Raw genomic sequence first — 15,976 nt, 5'->3', positions numbered from 1 at the left:
CATCGGGACGGCAAAAAGGTGGCCGCGGCCGCTTAATAGGGGTGGCCGTTTAAAAGGAGTTTTATTTCCAGTATTAAACCGACAACAGTTTCGGAACTTAAATAACTGGCCGCGTAATAGGGGTGGCCGCTTTGACTGTATTCTCGTCAAATTGACAAAATAACATTTCTACATTTCTACATCAAAAAAATTATCTGATTTTACTAGCTCGTTTAACGAACTTCGCCTTGAGTTAAAGGATTCAAAGCCACCTTAAATGTTTCTGATGCAAAACTGCACTCGGTCACATCACCTGCCTCGTCCCCAGGCGTCCTCGTCCTTGGTCGTGCACGGTTCGCTTGGTGTTGTGGGACTGACGTGCACGGTTCGCTTGGCGTTCTGGGCAACATCCGGCCAATCGGCGCCTGGGGACGAGGCAGACTTTGTATGATTGACAAGGTCATGTGACTAAACACATTACCTAAACATTTAATACGTGAGTAGCTTGACTCGGTTCCCGAAACAGAGTATGCTAAACCTCCGACCAGGCGTTCTTTTTTCACGGCAGAGAGACGGGTAAAAAAAGAGAACGCCTGATCGCAGGTTAGAGCATACTAGCTTCTGTAACTTGCCTGAATATAACTGAAAACCTGGCTACAACTTGTTTTATTATATTTCGGCTGGCCAAATACTTCTGGGCTTTTTTCAGGTTTATTTAAAAGTGGAAATGTCCAAATGTTACAAGGTTTTTAAAAGGAAGTAATAAAAGAGATTGCACAATAGGTGACGTTCATACATATTTAAGTTACATTCATGCAGGCGGAGAGTTTACAAAGTTTAAACAACATGACAGCACATGTGATGAAAGTCCATCTCATCTGCAAGGGTTATAGAAACTTTATAAAGTACAGTTTAAAAAATTATCTGATTTTACTAGCTCGTTTAACGAACTTCGCCGTGCTATCCTCAGAAATGCGCAAATTTTGGATAAAATTGAGAAAAACATTCTAATTTTCGACAGGGCAGGTGTTACATGACATACATTGCGTCAACATTCTAAACATGGTTGGCAGTGTTTGACAAAAGTGTTAACATAGTGCGTTGACTTTGGATTAAGTTCAGGGAAGTCTGCTAATAAATGAATGCAAATTATAAAGTTCAGTCTATGTTTACTTATATAAAGGCATAATCGATAAGGTAAAGGTCGGAACAAAATTCGTTTTTCAGAAAATTACCTAGCTAAGTTTTACTTATTATTTTTTGTTCGTTAGGGACGGACCATTTTATTCTTGGAGGGGGGGGGGGGGGGGATGAAAGTTTAATCTGCTAACTTTTTTTTAGTTTATGCACCTCTGCAAACCTTTTTTTTGCGAAATTCCACCTATGTTTTGTGATACATATCGTGTTTGCAAACAATATATTTTGTCTTTCTAGGCCCTGCAAACAATTTGTTCAATATTTTTCATACACTCCGTGGTCCGTCCCTAAGAGATGAAGTTTTGGAAGAGACTATCTACATATCAGGCTATATAGGATCAGTAGAAAGGTTTCCTAATGGTGTTTTGGAAAGTTTAAATAATTATGTAAACCCGGTAGAACCAGTTTTTTTTCAGTGTGATAACCTGAACTGACAGGTAGCTGACATCAGAGAAATTAACATAACATTCATTTTAAACAAGACAAGTTGGATACATTCGTGAAGAGGAACACCTTTCAAAATAAATGACCCTTTCCAGCTCAGAGAAATTTTGAGCAAACTTGGTAAAAGCTAAAAAACCGTCTTACAAGCTTCTTTTCAACGGGAAATTGGTTTAGCTAAAGATGAGTGAGTATTAAAAGTCTTAATTTATTCTTTCACTGTTGATTGTAATCACCAGCCGTCCAGAGAGCATGAATCAACTTATACGACGGTAACCTTGTATTTCAACGACTGTAATTTTTCGTATGAAGGCAGAGGCCTCTAATAAAATACAATCTTTGCAAAATTTATAACAAAACTGCACTCAATTATTAGCTACTTTTATTTGGTTGGTAAAAATATCCGTAAAATTATTTAATGTGATTTTATTCATCATCACTGTCCTCAACCTTTTAGCCACAAACTGTTTCATTTTTTTTATTTTTAGCTTGGCATGTAGCTCGTTCTCCAAGGCACAGTTTATTTATCGCTGCTCTTGCCTTCATCATTTTATGCACTAATGTCGGTGAGTATCACTTATAAAGAATTGTTCTGTGAGGATATGGCGGCCTTGAAATCAGGTGTTCAAATAAAATAACAAAAAGCTGGCGAAACCGTTCTTATCAATTTACATTATTGGCAACATCCAGCATGATCTATAGCGGAACTTTAGTACATTACGAGCCTCTATATAACGAAGTCCTTGGTAAAAAAAAATACGGAAAAAATATTTGGAAACGAACCCCGATATAGACGACATTATTTTGCCAGTTCCTTAACCTTTCGTTATATCGAGCCTCTCCAGTGCAATGATTAGCAGGTTGCTGACGCCATTTCGCTTTGGAGCCATACATCAGGGCATTTACCGAACATCCCAGGATTAAACAAAAAAGTTTTTTTTAACAAATTTGTCCTGTTATTATTGGTCTAAGATACAGCGATTAGATCTTGGATACGATAACTCGAATACTTTGAGAATACACAAAAAGTTGTGATGGAAATATACAAATTATCTCGGATAACAAGATATCTGGCAGACTGGTAGTGAATTTGTGGAGATTCATAAATCATCACAGCTACTAGAAGTAGTGTGTGTTGTCAATAAAGTGTTAGAATAAAAAGTGTTATAAAAGAATAAAAAGACACAAACAAACAAAATAAATCGACACAGTTTAGTCAGTTTTTTACATAGCCAGAAATAGCTAAGTGAGAATATAAATATTCAAATTTTAACTCTTAAGTAATCGTCATCTCTTGAATCACAGTCTCGGTCCTAGGGTTGTCCTTCTTTCTTAACTCGGTTGCGCAAGCAAGAGCCTGAGCACTAATCAACGAAATAATCGGTGTTACTAAAGACAAAATCAAATGTTAAGTGAACAGAAAGGATAGATCATTTCCTCTGTAGCTTTTACAGTGTAAGCTGATCCGTCAAAATGAAAAAAACAACAACAAATGATTGAAGAAATAAGCTAAAAGCAAGGCTTGTTAAAAATAATTCATTCCATATTAGAATAGGGAAGCATATTATCTGATGTTGGGTCATCCATTCTTACCAAGAAGTCAAGTTACATTTACCGTAATGATTCGATTTAGCGCCCTCGTTCCAATAAGCGCCCCCTTCCGAATAAACGCCCCCCTTCGAATGTGTTTTTGTAAATAACCCATTCTAATTAGCGTCCCCGTTCTTATAAGCACCCGTTTTCTAATAAGTGCCCCTATTGTGAAAAACTGCCCATACTGAAGTCATTGACGTTAACTAGATAAACTCCTGACCGTTCACCGTACAATTCATGTATATATTTACTGCTAAAATGAACAATTATTTTAAAAGTAACTGAACTTTAAACAATTTCTAACTGTTACAGTTTCTGTTATTGTTAGATACATTTGGTTTTTTCTCAAGAAATTAAATAAGCGCCCTGTCCCGAATAAGCGCCCTGTCTCGAATAAGCGCCCTCCCTTGAGGTGTCAAAAGTAAATAAGCGCCCCGGGCGCTAAATCGAATCATTACGGTAAAGGAGCTATGTGAAGGGGATTTCGTTAATTTTTGGTCTTTATTTTTGGTCTTTACCCATAAAAAAAACATTATCTATGTACATATAAAAAAAGATATAACCTTAATTTGCGGAGAAAAAACAAGTTTCGGCTATAAATATCGGTTTTTTTTTAAGACGCGCAGAAACAACTTGAAAAGTTAAACCTTAATTTTTCAAATTGCAATCCATTTCCACCCTAGCCATCCGCAACCAAACACGCTTGTTAGCAGTATGAGCGCTCTAATATAGCAATTTGTAACACTGAAAAGTGGACCATTATTTGGAGGTTTCCTACGACACAAATCTAAATTTTGGCTGTTCAAAAACTGGCAATATCCAAAATTTGGTCATGAAATTTTATATCGCTATATTTGGAGTTCTATGCTTGTGTTATACGGAGTAAGTCACCACTGCATCAATTAAAAAAACTTTCAATTTGTTGCCGTGTCTATTTTTCAGTTTCCTCTGAAGATTGTGAAAAACCAGACGGAGAGAACATCTTCCAGAAATCGAATTGCACGGGTTACCAGATTGCAGTGCACTCTGTTTGGACTGAGATTCAGTGTCTGGATAATTGTTTTCGTCATCCTCATTGCGACAAGTACATTTTCGATGGACAAGGAGACCAGAACTGCAAGCTAGTGGCCAAGCTAGTGAATGGTGGAAAAAACCCCGCAAACTTACAAATGATAACTGGCGCATGCGCACCGCAGAATATAACAGTAAGTGTATTACATACACAGTCTTTTTTCAGAGCCCGCTATTCTTTTGCTCAGCACTAATATCGCGGTCTCTTCTGGCCAAGTTCGATATTTTGGTCATGCGCAGATGGCTCATTATCGAATGTCAGCCAATCACCTATAAGCGGGATAAACTCGGAGCATGCGCACAACGACTGGAAGTCCGTAAATAGCGAAATTTCAAATTGTTATTGGCCAGAGTAAGCGTTCTTGCTTTGGTAGCTGAGCAAACAAAATCGGGCTGTGGCGACAAACTTTCAATAAAGGCTACATTTCTGATAAGCGGACAATCCCTAAACGTCCCGATGTTCTCTGTGAGAACTAGAGTCTTTATTGAATTGCTTCATTAAACCTTAAGGTGCTTCTTAGAATGAGCGGTTAAATGCATGTATTCTTACAAAACATTTTTCCAGACCGCTCCCTAAAAATTGTTTAGTCGTTTACTTACTCCAGAAATTTCTATTTGCATTTAACAATTCAGTTTATACCTACAATGCAATAAATGTTCATGATACAAGTTTTTGCTAATTTTGTAAAACAAAAACAAGGCAATCAACGATCGAGTGGTAATTTTACCTTTTTAGATGACGACTTCATCTAAAAAAGCATTGACAAATTAAAGTATAAAATGTTTAAAATATATCTGTAGCAGTTATTAGATTAGCATAAGATATTTTTCATCTCATTTCTCACAGCTTCCTCGTTACCTCATCTATAATAAATAGCCTTTCTTTACATACATTTTTCGTGTGAAAAATCCCATTGCCGCACACCTCTCATTTGCTGGCATAGACATTTTTCGTCTCTGTCCGCCTTACCCCTAAACTTCTTGCTTTCAAAATTTGAAAATGACTTATGAAGCTTGTATATCGTTATTAATACATAAGAGTTTTCGGCATTAATCTAGGACCTCTTTCTCGGTGGAAGTTGAAAGCGCGAGACGAGAAATGGTGTGATTTCACATGCTGTAGTAGAATTTTCCACTGTGGGCTTGCAAAGTACTCGATTTGTATTTTGTTTTTTTTTTCCGTTAACCTGGGGTATTGCTTGAATTTCAGGTTTTGCGAGAGTTTGTTCTAGGAACTAATAGCTGCTCTGAAGATTAGAACAATGGCAAAGCTGAAATGGAGAAATTTAAAAATCCAGGGTCGACGTCCCAGCAAGTTGCGATCTATACACTAGCCCAGACTCCTACCCAGTCGCTTCTCTTATTCGCGACTTGGTAACTTTTATCAGACTTATCAGATCCTTCTGCACTGAGCCAGAAATTCGGACCTCTGGGCTAATCTGAAAGCCCGGCACAAAGGCGATCGAATATGATTGGCTGTTGATAACTTGTTCCTTTCAACACCATCTGCGGCGCACGCGCACAATAAAACCGGAACCAGGATCTCTTGGTTCTGGTTTGGATTAGACCAGAGTTGTCGAGTTTCCAGACCACTGGTCAAAGGGAACGCAGGACCTGGGAACGAGATTGTAGATCTCTCAATCTCAACTTCGTCCCCACGATCAATTCCGCTTTCAAGATGGTGGCTGGACGCGGAGAAGCCGCCATTTTGAAAACTCGTGGTCGAAAAGACCCTGGGGACGAGGTTGTGTTTGACGACTGGGTACGAGTAACGACTGGGTTCAAGTCTGGATCACGAGTCTGGAGAGTTGTTGACAACCTGTAAATAGCAAATAACGACCTCTGTTGCCAAGACAACAACCTCAAGCAGTGGTGTTCTACAATGGACAAAAGAGACATTAAGTTCTGTGTACCACGTTTTTTTCTTTAATGAATTAATAATTAACTTGTATTGCACAATTATCAATTTAGGAATTCTTAATTGCGCATTACAATATCATTAGGAAAAAAAAGCTGAAAGTAAAAAATTAAAATTCACAAGATAAAAAAGTTCATAAACACTCTTGTTTCTTGGTCATTTCAATTTCAAAAGAAATAGAATACAAATAGCGGTAACAAACGCCAGCATCAATTTTCCCGCCAAAAGGCATTCAGATATGTCCAGGATTGAACGCAAGTACAGTTCAAAAAATTATCTGATTTTACTAGCTCGTTTAACGAACTTCGCCGTGCTATCCTCTGAAATACGCACATTTCGGATAAAATTGAGAAAATCATTCTAATTTTCGACAGAGCAGGTGTTACACGATATACATTGCGTCAACATTCTAAACGTAGTTGGCAGTGTTTGACAAAAGTGTTAACATAGTGCGTTGACTTTGGATTAAGTTCAGGGAAGACTGCTAATAAATGAATGCAAATTATAAAGTTGAGTCTATGTGTACTTACATAAAGGCATAATCGATAAGGTAAAGGTCGGAACAAAATTCGTTTTTCAGAAAATTACCTAGCTAAGTTTTACTTATTATTTTTTGTTCGTTAGGGACGGACCATTTTATTCTTGGAGGGGGGGGGGGGGATGAAAGTTTAATCTGCTAACTTTTTTTTAGTTTAAGCACCTTTGCAAACATTTTTTTTTTCGAAATTCCACCTATGTTTTGTTGTAGATATCGTGTTTGCAAACAATATATTTTGTCTTTCTAGGCCCTGCAAACAATTTGTTCAATATTTTTCATACACTCCGTGGTCCGTCCCTAAGAGATGAAGTTTTGGAAGAGACTATCTACATATCAGGCTATATAGGATCAGTAGAAAGGTTTCCTAATGGTGTTTTGGAAAGTTTGAATAATTATGTAAACCCGGCAGAACCAGTTTTTTTCAGTGTGATAACCTGAACTGACAGGTAGCTGACATCAGAGAAATTAACATAACATTCATTTTAAACAAGACAAGTTGGATACATTCGTGAAGAGGAACACCTTTCAAAATAAATGACCCTTTCCAGCTCAGAGAAATTTTGAGCAAACTTGGTAAAAGCTATAAAACCGTCTTACAAGCTTCTCTTCAACGGGAAATTGGTTCAGCCAAAAATGAGTAAGTATTAAAAGTCTTAATTTATTCTTTCACTGTTGATTGTAATCACCAGCCGTCCAGAGAGCATGAATCAACTTATACGACGGTAACCTTGTATTTCAACGACTTTAATTTTTCGTTTGAAGGCAGAGGCCTCTAATAAAATACAATCTTTGCAAAATTTATAACAAAACTGCACTCAATTATTAGCTACTTTTCTTTGGTTGGTAAAAATATCCGTAAAATTATTTAATGTGATTTTATTCATCATCACTGTCCTCAACCTTTTAACCACAAACTGTTTCATTTTTTTATTTTTAGCTTGCCTTCATCATTTTATGCACTAATGTCGGTGAGTATCACTTATAAAGAATTGTTCTGTGAGGATATGGCGGCCTTGAAATCAGGTGTTCAAATAAAATAACAAAAAGCTGGCGAAACCGTTCTTTTCAATTTAAATTATTGGCAACATCCAGCATGATCTATAGCGGAACCTTAGTACATTACGAGCCTCTATATAACAAAGTCCTGGTAAAAATATACGGAAAACTATTTTGGGAACGAACCCCGATATAGCCGACATTATTTTGCCAGTTCCTTAACCTTTCGTTAAGGCGGCGAAATACGAGACACAAAAACCCTCAACTTGCCGCGCAAAATTGTTGCGTTGCCAGTTGAAAGAGTTGTTGCCCGTATTTCTACCGCGCGCTCAACTTGTCTCGCAACAAATTTCGGTGTTACAAGTTGAAAAAAATTGTTGCAAAAAGTAGAACTCGGTTCTACTTTGTGCAACATATTGCCGCTATTCGGAGCACTGATATTTGTTGCGCGACAAGTTGCGCGCGCGGTGAAATACGGGCAACAACTTGTTCAACGCAACAATGTTGCGCGACAAGTTGAGGGTTTTTGTGTCTCGTATTTCGCCGCCTTTATATCGAGCCTCTCCAGTGCGATGATTAGCAGGTTGCTGACCCCATTTCGCTTTGGAACCATACATCAGGGCATTTAAAACTTTTTTAATTATACCGAACATCCCAGGATTAAACAAAAAAGTTTTTTTAACAAATTTGTCCTGTTATTATTGGTCTAAGATACAGCGATTAGATCTTGGATACGATAACTCGAATACTTTGAGAATACACAAAAAGTTGTGATGGAAATATACAAATTATCTCGGATAACAAGATATCTGGCTGACTGGCAGTGAATTTGTGGAGATTCATAAATCATCACAGCTACTAGAAGTAGTGTGTGTTGTCAATAAAGTGTTAGAATAAAAAGTGTTATAAAAGAATAAAAAGACACAAACAAACAAAATAAATCGACACAGTTTAGTCAGTTTTTTACATAGCCAGAAATAGCTAAGTGAGAATATAAATATTCAAATTTTAACTCTTAAGTAATCGTCATCTCTTGAATCACAGTCTCGGTCCTAGGGTCGTCCTTCTTTCTTAACTCGGTTGCGCAAGCAAGAGCCTGAACACTAGCTAATCAACGAAATAATCGGTGTTACTAAAGACAAAATCAAATCAGAGATTCCAACCCTTTTTGAAGGAAAAAAGGGAGTATTTTTAGCGCTGAAGGTGTGCGCATCTAGGGGGGTTTAGAAGCATGTTCCACCGGGAAATTTTGCAAATTTAGGTTCTCTCAAGTGCCATTTCCGGCATTTTGACATCATTTCTGAGTTATTCTATAAGGTCTTTATTCTTTTCACAAACATTTTTGGTACTTTTCTCTACTTTTGCTACACTCAGACCGCAAAAAGTACTAAAAATTAGCAATTTTTCTCTTGTTTTCAGAATTTCATGATAAATCGGGAGAATCTGATATAAATCGGGAGAGCGGGAGGCAACGCATCAAATCGGGAGACTCTCGATCAAATCAGGAGGGTTGGAATCTCTGTCAAATGTTAAGTGAACAGAAAGGATAGATCATTTCCTCTGTAGCTTTTACAGTGTAAGCTGATCCGTCAAAATGAAAAAAACAACAACAAATGATTGAAGAAATAAGCTAAAAGCAAGGCTTGTTAAAAATAATTCATTCCATATTAGAATAGGGAAGCATATTATCTGATGTTGGGTCATCCATTCTTACCAAGAAGTCAAGTTACATTTACCGTAATGATTCGATTTAGCGCCCTCCTTCCAATAAGCGCCCCCTTCCGAATAAACGCCCCCCTTCGAATGTGTTTTTGTAAATAAGCGCCCATATTCCAATAAGCGCCCCCATTCTAATTAGCGCCCCCATTCTTATAAGCACCCCTATTCTAATAAGTGCCCCTATTGTGAAAAACTGCCAATACTGAAGTCATTGACGTCAACTAGATAAACTCCTGACCGTTCGCCGTACAGTTCATGTATATATTTACTGCTAAAATGAACAATTATTTTAAAAGTAACTGAACTTTAAACAATTTCTAACTGTTACAGTTTCTGTTATTGTTAGATACATTTGGTTTTTCTCAAGAAATTAAATAAGCGCCCTTTCCCGAATAAGCGCCCTGTCTCGAATAAGCGCCCTCCCTTGAGGTGCCAAAAGTAAATAAGCGCCCCGGGCGCTAAATCGAATCATTACGGTAAAGGAGCTATGTGAAGGGGATTTCGTTAATTTTTGGTCTTTATTTTTGGTCTTTATTTTTGGTCTTTATTTTTGGTCTTTATTTTTGGTCTTTATTTTTGGTCTTTATTTTTGGTCTTTATTTTTGGTCTTTATTTTTGGTCTTTATTTTTGGTCTTTATTTTTGGTCTTAATCCATAAAAAAACATTATCTATGTACATATAAAAAAAGATATAACCTTAATTTGCGGCTATAAATATCGATTTTTTTTAAGACGCGCTGAAACAACTTGAAAAGTTAAGCCTTAATTTTTCAAATTGCAATCCATTTCCACCCTAGCCATCCGCAGCCAAAGACGCTTGTTAACAGTATGAGCTAACAATGGGCTCTAATATAACAATTTTAAATAATGAAAAGTGGACCATTAGGATTCCTAAGAAACAAATCTAAATTTTGGCTGTTAAAAAAACTGGCAATATCCAAAATTTGGTCATGAAATTTTATATCGCTATATTTGGAGTTCTATGCTTGTGTCATACGGAGTAAGTCACCACTGCATCAATTAAAAAAACTTTCAATTTGTTGCCGTGTCTATTTTTCAGTTTCCTCTGAAGATTGTGAAAAACCAGACGGAGAGAACATCTTCCAGAAATCGAATTGCACGGGTTACCAGATTGCAGTGCACTCTGTTTGGACTGAGATTCAGTGTCTGGATAATTGTTTTCGTCATCCTCATTGCGACAAGTACATTTTCGATGGACAAGGAGACCAGAACTGCAAGCTAGTGGCCAAGCTAGTGAATGGTGGAAAAAACCCCGCAAACTTACAAATGATAACTGGCGCATGCGCACCGCAGAATATAACAGTAAGTGTATTACATACACAGTCTTTTTCAGAGCCCGCTATTCTTTTGGTCAGCACTAATATCGCGGTCTCTGGCAAAGTTCGATATTTTGGTCATGCGCAGATGGCTCATTATTGAATGTTAGCCAATCACCTATAAGCGGGATAAACTTGGAGCATGCGCACAACGACTGGAAGTTCGTAAATAGCGAAATTTCAAATTATTATTGGCCAGAGTAAGCGTTCTTGCTTTGGTAGCTGAGCAAACAGAATCGGGCTGTGTCGACAAACTTCCACTAAAGGCTAGATTTCTGATAAGCGGACAATCCCTAAACGTCTAGGCCTTTTTCGATTATGCTAGTAAAACTGGCACTTAATGCTACTAGAAATTCTCGCATAAAGCCAAAAAAATGCTAAAATAATGCCTGATTTCTTTAAAAAATGCCACTTGAATTCCAAAGAATGCTTTGTTTTATTTCAAACAAAACGTACAAACTCTTACATTATATGCTCATATCAACAACAGGTGATACTTAATAATTGTTTGTTTATAAAAAAAAAATAATAAAATTTTTTAAAAAAATTATTAAAAAAAATTTAAAAAATATATTTTTAAAAAAATTAAAAAAACACACACACAAGTAACACAACACAAGTAAATAAGTAACACAACGCACAAACAGTCGAAACAGACAGAAAACAATCAAATTAAGTAATCAAAATGGTGAAACTTTAGGATTATTTATCCTTCTGAGTGCTGAAGTCTGGATCACAGCCATGAAAAATGACAGAAAATGCTAGCAATTCTTTTTTAAGAAAAAACGAAAAAAAATGCTCGTTTTCCCAAAAAATGCCGAAAAAAATGCTAGCATAATCGAGAAAGGCCTATAAACGTCCCGATGTTCTCTGTGAGAACTATAATCTTTATTGAATTGCTTCATTAAACCTTGAGCAGTTTCAATTGAGTGTCGTAAAACCAAAACCAAAGTAATTACTCTGGCCAACCACAAAGGACCCAGACAACCCAGTGAACCAATCAAAACTCGAAGCAAATACATATAGCTGTCACGAAGCGTGGGAAAACGTGCGCGAGTCACGATTGGTTTTGGTTTTAGTTCTGATTGGCTGAGAAAGTGGCGCGAGATTTTTAAGCCAATCACTAAGCATAGTAATGCAAAACCAAAGCAAACGCAATTAACTTTCGACACTCAAGTGAAAACCGTTCTAAGGCGCTTCTTAGAATAAGCGGTTAAATGCATGTATTCTTACAAAACATTTTTCCAGACCGCCCCCTAAAAATTGTTTAGTCGTTTACTTACTCCAGAAATTTCTGTTTGCATATAACAATTCAGTTTATACCTACAATGCAATAAACGTTCATGATACAAGTTTTTGCTAATTTTGTAAAACAAGGCAATCAACGATCGAGTGGTAATTTTACCTTTTTAGATGACGACTTCATCTAAAAAAGCATTGACAAATTAAAGTATAAAATGTTTAAAATATATCTGTAGCAGTTATTAGACTAGCATAAGATATTTTTCATCTCATTTCTCACAGCTTCCTCGTTACCTCATCTATATTAAATAGCCTCTCTTAACATACGTTTTTCGTGTGAAAAATCCCATTGGCGCACACCTCTCATTTGCTGGCATAGACATTTTTCGTCTCTGTCCGCCTTACCCCTAAACTTCTTGCTTTCAAAATTTGAAAATGACTTATGAAGCTTGTATATCGTTATTAATACATAAGAGTTTTCGGCATTAATCTAGGGCCTCTTTCTCGGTGGGATTTGAAAGCGCAAGACGAGAAATGGTGTGATTTCACATGCTGTAGTAGAATTTTCCACTGTGGGCTTGCAAAGTACTCGATTTGTATTTTGTTTTTTTTTTTCGTTAACCTGGGGTATTGCTTGAATTTCAGGTTTTGCGAGAGTTTGTTCTAGGAACTAAAAGCTGCTCTGAAGATTAGAACAATGGCAAAGCTGAAATGGAGAAATTTAAAAATCCAGGGTCGACGTCCCAGCAAGTTGCGATCTATACACTAGCCCAGACTCGTACCCAGTCGCTTCTCTTATTCGCGACTTGGTAACTTTTATCAGACTTATCAGATCCTTCTGGACTGAGCCAGAAATTCGGACCTCTGGGCTAATCTGAAAGCCCGGCAAAAAGGCGATCGAATATGATTGGCTGTTGATAACTTGTTCCTTTCAACACCATCTGCGGCGCACGCGCACAATAAAACCGGAACCAGGATCTCTTGGTTCTGGTTTGGATTAGACCAGAGTTGTCGAGTTTCCAGCCCGCTGGTCAAAGGGAACGCAGGCCCTGGGAACGAGATTGTAGATCTCTCAATCTCAACTTCGTCCCCATGATCAATTCCGCTTTCAAGATGGTGGCTGGACGCGGAGAAGCCGCCATTTTGAAAACTCGTGGTCGAAAAGACCCTGGGGACGAGGTTGTGTTTGACGACTGGGTACGAGTAGACAAGTAGACGAGTAGACTGGAGAGTTGTTGACAACCTGTAAATAGCAAATAACGACCTCTGTTGCCAAGACAACAACCTCAAGCAGTGGTGTTCTACAATGGACAAAAGAGACATTAAGTTCTGTGTACCACGTTTTTTCTTTAATGAATTAATAATTAACTTGTATTGCACAATTATCAATTTAAGAATTCTCAATTGCGCATTACAATATCATTAGGGAAAAAAAAGCTGAAAGTAAAAAATTAAAATTCACAAGATAAAAAAGTTCATAAACACTCTTGTTTCTTGGTCATTTCAATTTCAAAAGAAATAGAATACAAATAGCGGTAACAAACATAGCACACGGAGTACGCAAAGGCATAAGATGTACACATTTCCTCGCGAAGCGAGGCCGAAGGCCGAGCGTAGCGGGGTGTATAATTTTGTCCCTCAAAGGGCTCAGGCGGGATGAAATCTCGTGTGGAGTTTACGGTCATGTATATATATATATATATTAAAAGACGGTCTGATCAACTGAAGATACGACTTGGCATTTTATTACTAACTAGTTTCGTACCGCACAACATGTACGGCACTCATCAGATAAAATTGCCTAATGTAAAGATTATATATATATATATTTGTGAGCTTGGTGTCTGGCGGAAATGACGTCGCACGGCCGCCGCGCGCTGGTGGCCTAATGGTAAGGCGTCGAACTTGAAATCAGATCTTCGGGACTGAGGGCGCGGGTTCGAATCCGGCTAGGGTTTTTTTTTTTTTTCCTTATTTTTTTTGTGGGATCGAATCCTGAGCCTTTCATTTTTATCGTTTTTCTTTTCGGATTAAAATAACACTGATTTCCACATAATACTCCCTCAACGCCTATTCAGGCTATAAACCTTTCATCGCCATCAGGGGCGCGCGGGCGGAGGGTTCGAATCCTCCTGCCGTTCGTTCTTCTTTTTTTTAATGCCCTCAAATAAATGTCCAAACTGCGACTATCCAATAATTTGTCGATGATTTTGAAAATAGCCTGCGCTTCCCAACGCTTTATACCTCTTTACGAACCTGAAAGAGCCGCCATCTTCAAAGCGGAGTAGACCCTGGGAACGAGGGTGTCGCGGCCATATGCCCGTTACTAATTTTTAACAAATATATCTTCCTGCCTACTGTGGAAAATTGAATATGTACAATGTTCAACTTCAAATAATCCACTCCTTATTTATAACACCACCCCCCCCCCCCCCCCCGCCTCCCCAACCCAGAGCTTCGCGAGGTCCTGCGAGTCACGTATTACTAGTTAAAATAAAATGTATAATTAAAAAAAAGGCTTGATAGCTTTCTTGTTTTCTTCTGTTTTTGGTGTAAGTGCCTCGTCAAATTTCTATCAACACCGGACGCCAGCATCAATTTTCCCGCCAAAAGGCATTCAGATCACAGGTAGCCCAAGCTCCTAAAGGAGCCGTCAACATATAGACCACATACGACATTGCGTAATAACGTTATTATAAGGGTTTGTATGGGAATATAACGATCGTAAAAAATAATTCAAAATAGAGGAAAAATATCCAATAAAATTCACTTAACTATCCTCTTCTGTCTATATCTTGTGTTTCTATGCCGTTTGGAGGCGATTTGAAGCCATTTCAGTAGGTTTTAGGTTCGCTGGTTTCCTATCATTTAAGGGTTTGTATGGGAACAACGATCGTAAAAAAATAATTAAAAATAAAGGGAAAATATCCGACAAAATCGACTTACCTATCCTCTTCTATGTAAATCTTGTGTTTCTATGCCGTTTGGGGGCGTTTTGAAGCGATTCCAGTGGGTTTTAGGTTCGCTGGTTTCCTCTCTATATATAATTCCTATATATAATTATATATAGAGAGGAAACCAGCGAACCTAAAACCCACTGAAATGGCTTCAAATCGCCTCCAAACGGCATAGAAACACAAGATATAGACAGAAGAGGATAGTTAAGTGAATTTTATTGGATATTTTTCCTCTATTTTGAATTATTTTTTACGATCGTTATATTCCCATACAAACCCTTATAATAACGTTATTACGCAATGTCGTATGTGGTCTATATGTTGACGGCTCCTTTAGGAGCTTGGGCTACCTGTGTTCAGATATGTCCAGGATTGAACGCCAATGAGATGCATGTTCCTCATGACAGGCATCACAAAGTGTCCTCATTAATAAAAGTTCACCAAGACACACCAAAATCTGTCAAATATGAAGTAATATGGAAATGTCAAATAACACAGTCAGTACTCATTAAACTATACTTGTGTTCAGTCCTGGACATAAGTGAAGGCATGCTGGAAGCGTATTACAATTAATTAACGTACTAACGAAATGAAACTTTTTAAAATGTTTCTTTTAAACGTTCCTGAGACCAGTGAAAGTCTACAAACGCTTTTTCAAAGGGGGGGGGGGGGGGAAGGGGGCTTAGCCCCCCCACATTTTGGTGCCGAAATTATCGCGAGCGCAGCGTAAAATAGATATTTTTTTACGTAAGTGAGATCATACATCTTCGTAACTTCCTTGGAAGTCTTCAGGAAACTTCGTTTATCTTCGGAAAAGTTCGAAAAGCGATTGGAAACGTTCGGTTGCCTTACTAACAACAATCGGAAAATCTTCGGTCTAGAAAGTGCTCAGAGATCAAAAAGTTGCTAGAAGGGGAAATAAAGGTTGTTCCAAATACAAAAACCTGTCGAGTATTTTTGGGACGGTCTTAGCCCCTCACGTTTCAAA

At 37.8% G+C, this 15,976-nt stretch overlaps 2 protein-coding genes across 2 annotated transcripts; both read left to right on the top strand.

Moving 5' to 3' along the window:
- The first annotated feature begins 1,354 nt into the window (after positions 1-1,354).
- Positions 1,355-6,381, top strand: LOC144628441 (uncharacterized). The gene is made up of 4 exons (XM_078486530.1): positions 1,355-1,804; positions 2,106-2,183; positions 4,153-4,415; positions 5,492-6,381. The coding sequence occupies exons 1-4, from the start codon at positions 1,801-1,803 to the stop codon at positions 5,537-5,539; spliced, it is 393 nt and encodes a 130-aa protein (XP_078342656.1). The 5' UTR covers positions 1,355-1,800; the 3' UTR covers positions 5,540-6,381.
- Positions 5,960-13,222, top strand: LOC144667304 (uncharacterized). The gene is made up of 4 exons (XM_078528695.1): positions 5,960-6,043; positions 7,675-7,705; positions 10,513-10,775; positions 12,677-13,222. Exons 1-4 carry the CDS (start codon positions 5,960-5,962, stop codon positions 12,722-12,724), a joined length of 426 nt encoding a protein of 141 aa, XP_078384821.1. The 3' UTR covers positions 12,725-13,222.
- The last annotated feature ends 2,754 nt before the right edge of the window (positions 13,223-15,976 follow it).

The sequence above is a fragment of the Oculina patagonica genome, chromosome 10, assembly GCF_052425735.1.
Source record: "Oculina patagonica isolate OP01 chromosome 10, crgOcupat, whole genome shotgun sequence".
NCBI classification, from domain to species: Eukaryota; Metazoa; Cnidaria; class Anthozoa; order Scleractinia; family Oculinidae; genus Oculina; species Oculina patagonica.
Note: the sequence above shows the minus strand (reverse complement) of the source record. Positions and strands in the feature narration are given on the sequence as shown.

Coding starts and splice junctions, on each gene's coding strand:
- LOC144667304 (XM_078528695.1), top strand. CDS start 5,960: ATGGTGGCTGGACGCGGAGAAGCCGCCATTTTGAAAACTCGTGGTCGA. Junction 6,044..7,674: donor AGGTTGTGTTTGACGACTGG/GTACGAGTAACG, acceptor TTTTATTTTTAG/CTTGCCTTCATCATTTTATG. Junction 10,776..12,676: donor GCGCACCGCAGAATATAACA/GTAAGTGTATTA, acceptor CTTGAATTTCAG/GTTTTGCGAGAGTTTGTTCT.
- LOC144628441 (XM_078486530.1), top strand. Junction 2,184..4,152: donor CATTTTATGCACTAATGTCG/GTGAGTATCACT, acceptor TCTATTTTTCAG/TTTCCTCTGAAGATTGTGAA. Junction 4,416..5,491: donor GCGCACCGCAGAATATAACA/GTAAGTGTATTA, acceptor CTTGAATTTCAG/GTTTTGCGAGAGTTTGTTCT.